Below are 4,727 nucleotides of genomic sequence, written 5' to 3'. Positions count from 1 at the left end.
ATTCACAGCAGCTTTATATAAGATCTTTTGGTTTGATTTTGAGAATGAGCTGAATCATAGAAATGACATTTTTGATTTAAAGGGGAAATACATTGCAGGGAACGTGAAAAGATGTCTCCAAAATGAAAGATCACTTATAGGTCCACGAGTATTAATTAGCATTGATCGGCCATGAAGCCGAGCTCGGAGGCCCGAGTGTTGAATGAGAGGCGGAAGCCTTGCTGCTGGATGTTGCCGAGAATGGAGAAGGGTTGGTCTTGAGAATTGGGAGCAAATGCAAGGCACACTTTCTTGGAGGTTCCCGACCGGTCGCACAGAGCGGGATGTTTGGCTAGAAAGGCTGGCCAGGGATGTGACACGAGTGACGGCTGCTGGGACTGGTGCGGCGCCCATTGTGTCTGGGTATAAGCTCGCCGGCAGTGGAGAATACTTCGCCAGGTTGGGCGTGGGCGGAAACCCAAGTACTCGCAGGGACTTCTACACGGTCATCGACACGGGCAGCGACCTCTCCTGGATCCAATGCGCACCTTGCGAGTCATGCTACTCGCAGATCGACCAGCCCGTCTTCGACCCAGCCACCTCGTCCACCTTACGCAACGTCTCGTGTCACTCGCCACTATGCACCGGCAACCGCTGTGGCCTAGCTGGCAACACGGACTGTGAATACGAGGTGATGTATGGCGACGGCTCCTCCACCTTCGGCAACCTGGTTACCGACACCGTCACGCTCGGCCGATTAGGTGACGGCGGCAGCCTTCCCAACATGGTCTTCGGCTGCGGCCACCGTAGGGTCCGCTGGATTGCTAGGCTTGGGCTCCGGCCAGGTGTCCTTCCCATCTCAGCTGCACGCCCGTGTGGGCCTCGGCCAGATCACCTTCTCCTACTGCCTCCCTCCGATGTTCGCCTCCACAACCTCCACACTCACCTTCGTGGGCTCCAAAAGACACCAAGATTCTGTACACCCCGCTCCTCCGCAACGCTAACCCGGGCTTCTACTACGTCTCCCTCAGCGTCGCAGGGGCTCGCCTTCCCATCCCTACTTCCTTGTTTCAACTTGACGACCAAACAGGCAACGGAGGCGTCATAGTTGACTCTGTCACGCGCCTCCCTTCCACAGCTTACGCTCTTTTTCGCTCTGCATTCCGCAAGGCCGCTGCAGCCACTACCGCCGGCCTTCGCCCCGCCGATGCGTTTGCAATCTTCGACACTTTCTTTGACGTCGACCACCCTTCAGCTCACCTTTCAAGCAGTGTACCGAGTGTCGTCCTCCACTTTGAAGGCGCCGACCTTCACTTGCCTCCCTCGAATGTCCTTGCGTCTCCTGAACGGGGAGGCTGGAGAGTCTCTGTGCAAAATGTGCGCTGTGTGTACGACGCCAGCGTGATGATGATGACGGCGGCGAGTGGCGGAGACCGGCTGCGCTGCTAAAAACGCAGACGCCAATACTGTAACCAGTAGGGCGAGCAGACGCACGCAGGCTGCTGTGGGCGTTCTATGTTTACTAGCCATTTGATCTTTAGATCGATTCTGGAACAACGGCGGAATGGATCAACGTACGTCTGGGCCACCCCTTTTATACGAAATAGTTAGAGCCTTAGTTGACTTACTACCCTTCTTAATCCCTTTTTCTTATTCTTAGTCCTATCTTTTTTATGCATTTTTGTTGCCAACTCTAGTTCGTCTTAGTTGTTTCTTAATCCCTTTTTGCTATTCCCATTCGGTTTTTTTCTTTTCAACTCTAGTTAGCCTTAGTTGACTTACTACCCTTCTTAATCCCTTTTCCCTACTCCTAGTCCTTTTTTGTTAATACATTTTGTTGTCAGCCCAGTGGTTTCTTGCTATTGACCCTTTGGTGACCCTTGTATCCCATAAGCTTTCGTTGATCCATTCGAGAACGACCTTCAAGATGTGGTATAATGCATGCACAATACTCTCTCCAAGGCTTTCAATTGAGAGGCACACGTTGGTCATCATTTTGCAAATAGGGAAGTATACTTACAAGGCCCTATGCATGCCATGAGTCTATAACCTTTTAAGTTACCATTCCTTGGTCGTCATTTTGCAAATAGGGTAGTACACTAACTCTATAACCTTTTAAGTTAGTACGATTCTTCATAGGAAATATCTATGCTTTAACAATCAATGATCAATTGTTGTTGTGACCATTGTTCCTACTATCTTTGAATAAATCTAATAGAAAGTTGTCTATAGGGCTATGTTTTGTGCGGCTCGCCTTTCGACACTCTTTGCACCTCACGCATAACCAATGTTGCTTCAATAGTGCAATGTAGCCCTTGCTCCTTCTCAAGTGGGTTCACTACTGAGAATTTAGAGTTATAGCTGCACGAAGAACCAGTTTGCCAAGGGAGAAGCCATGCGGGTGCATGTGGGTGTACTATAACAAAACTTGTTGGTTTAGGTGCTTATAACATGCCCTTTAACATAGAGGAAGAATGAGACACACAAATCATAAGATCTTTTTCTCCCAGAAAAGCCTAAAGGAAACTATGAAATTGGCCCATTTACCACACACAAATAGTGACAAATAACGCCGAAGTAGAGAACCCATGGGTTAGCAAAGGAAACTTTGAAATTGGCCCATTTACCACACACAAATAGTGATAAAATAACGCGGAAGTAGAGAACCCATGGGTTGGCATGTGCATATAGGAAGATAATACATTATTCTCAAAAGAATACTTCTTTCATCATCCCATCAAAACTCTCCATAAGAGATAATAGATAAGTGGGGAGTTACATGATTCTTATTCTTTGTGACTCTGATATGCTAGATATCTACATGTAGTATAGTCTTTACTGGAAATTTACAGTGTATATCGATAAGTGTGATGACAATAAGGACGAGGTCAACTAGATAAGGAGTTCCCTAGTTAGCATAATAATTTAATAAAAAACACATAGCTTGGTCATTTTAATCCTTTTTAGGGCTGGGCTATGTTAGAAATACTTCTTTACATATGCCTATCCATGTAGGCAATGCCACATGGGCACCAGACAAACATTGTAAAGGTGTAGGTTAGACCCATTCCACACCTTTGTCAAATTTAATCTCCATCTAACTTTGTTTGTATAGTTCACACCACCCCCGTGTTTGGAGTAATGTGTATCGTTAAGATGCTTGCAAGGGCCCAAGTGGCATTTGATGGGCGGCACATCAAACCTTGCAAAAGGGTGTGGAATGGGATACATCACACACCCCTGCAAGGTTTAGTCCCTTAATACCATATTAGGTAATGTTGGAAGAATCTTGCATTTTGGGAATTTCAAAATTAAGAGGTTTCATATAATTTGAGAATTTCCTACTTAATGTGGGAGAATATACATAGATATAGAGATCCATATTTGTTAGTTGATTGATAGATCATGTAGGAAGGTGGTGTTGAAAAAAGCCATAGCAAGGAAGTGGTGTTTGTCTCTTGCATAGACATGCATCAATTAGATTCAAAAATTGAAAAATGCATCAATTAGATTCAAGGAAGTGGTGTTTGTCTCTTGCATAGACATGCATCAATTAGATTCAAAATTGAAAAATGTTAAATAGCCAAATATCAACACTGTCAAGACAAAAGAACATCATAAGCACAAACGATGGTTCGTATTAACTGGAGAAAAGGATACAAAAGCATAACTACAACACCACAAAATTGAGTCATGATTATACTACTACTCAATGGGGGCACCATCCAGTTCATCCCCATCTGAATAGTGTATATTGCTAGTGAGATGGAAGCCTTCTTGTGCTTTTTTGGCTTCCCTAACTCGTATCTTGATTCTTGTATATGGCCCTAGTTTTTTGGGTCTCCATGATGAAATAATTGCATCAACTGTTTCCTAGACTCGTGGATCTGCCTTGTTCTCCATCTGAAACCCCTTTCAACAATCAGTGTAGGCCTCTACATTTGTCATACCATTCTTCCTTGCACATGGTGGGTGTATTTTTTTGGTGAGCATTTTTGAGCGAGATGTTGAGTATTTCTTGTATCCATCTACTTCTCTCCCTATACTATCACACCTAGGAGATGTTGAGCACTATACACAATGGGCCACTATCGTTGTTGCAACTCATTTACAAAGACACCTTATTATGATCTAAAACTTTCATTACATTCCAAAGCAAATTTTACAAGACCACATCATCATATGACAAACACGTGTACGAGTACTCGAACACACACAACAATACATGAAAGCATGTGTGTACACAATGTTCTTTACTTCCATGGGCCACTATCATTGTAACTCATTTACAAAGACACCATATTATAATCTAAAGCTTGCATTGTATTCCAAAGCAAATTTATGGATCACAGCATTACATGGAAAACTCTGGCCAAGATGTTGAACACATGCAACAATACATGAAAGCAAGGGTGTATACATTGTTCTTTACTTCCATGGGACACTATCATTGCTACTTCTTCATAAAGACACCATAGAGAGATGCAACTCCCGTTATATTTCAAATAAAAATAGAAATATTGGAGCATGTTGTGATAAACACCTGTGACTGTGTTGGACACATGTAACACTATACGAAAGCATTTTGGGCCTCAACTATCATCTTGGCCTTCTGTGTCTACCCTAGATTTCTAAATTTGCAATGAAGGTGGCAACATCAGCTCTACAAGGAGCCTCCTTTGCCTCTTCAAAATGATACCAAAAGCTCTAGGAGGATCCTTCTTTGCCTCTTCAAAATGATACCAAAA

General features: G+C 44.0%; 1 protein-coding gene across 1 annotated transcript; it reads left to right on the top strand.

Moving 5' to 3' along the window:
* Positions 1-202: 202 nt before the first annotated feature.
* LOC147605530 (aspartyl protease family protein 2-like) lies at positions 203-1,428 on the top strand. Its single transcript, XM_086793614.1, has 2 exons — positions 203-824; positions 944-1,428. Exons 1-2 carry the CDS (start codon positions 203-205, stop codon positions 1,426-1,428), a joined length of 1,107 nt encoding a protein of 368 aa, XP_086649740.1.
* Positions 1,429-4,727: the final 3,299 nt, after the last annotated feature.

The sequence above is a fragment of the Cibotium barometz genome, chromosome 59 (genome assembly GCF_041138505.1).
Source record: "Cibotium barometz isolate CiBa-2024 chromosome 59, ASM4113850v1, whole genome shotgun sequence".
NCBI classification, from domain to species: Eukaryota; Viridiplantae; Streptophyta; class Polypodiopsida; order Cyatheales; family Cibotiaceae; genus Cibotium; species Cibotium barometz.
The sequence above is the reverse complement of the archived record's forward strand: the minus strand, read 5'-3'. Positions and strand labels throughout refer to the sequence as shown.

What these genes read in the sequence shown, in the direction of transcription:
- LOC147605530 (XM_086793614.1), top strand. Translation starts at nt 203, where the DNA reads ATGAGAGGCGGAAGCCTTGCTGCTGGATGTTGCCGAGAATGGAGAAGG. An exon ending in TAGGCTTGGGCTCCGGCCAG is followed by an intron (nt 825 to 943) that starts GTGTCCTTCCCA and finishes GGGCTCCAAAAG; the next exon opens with ACACCAAGATTCTGTACACC.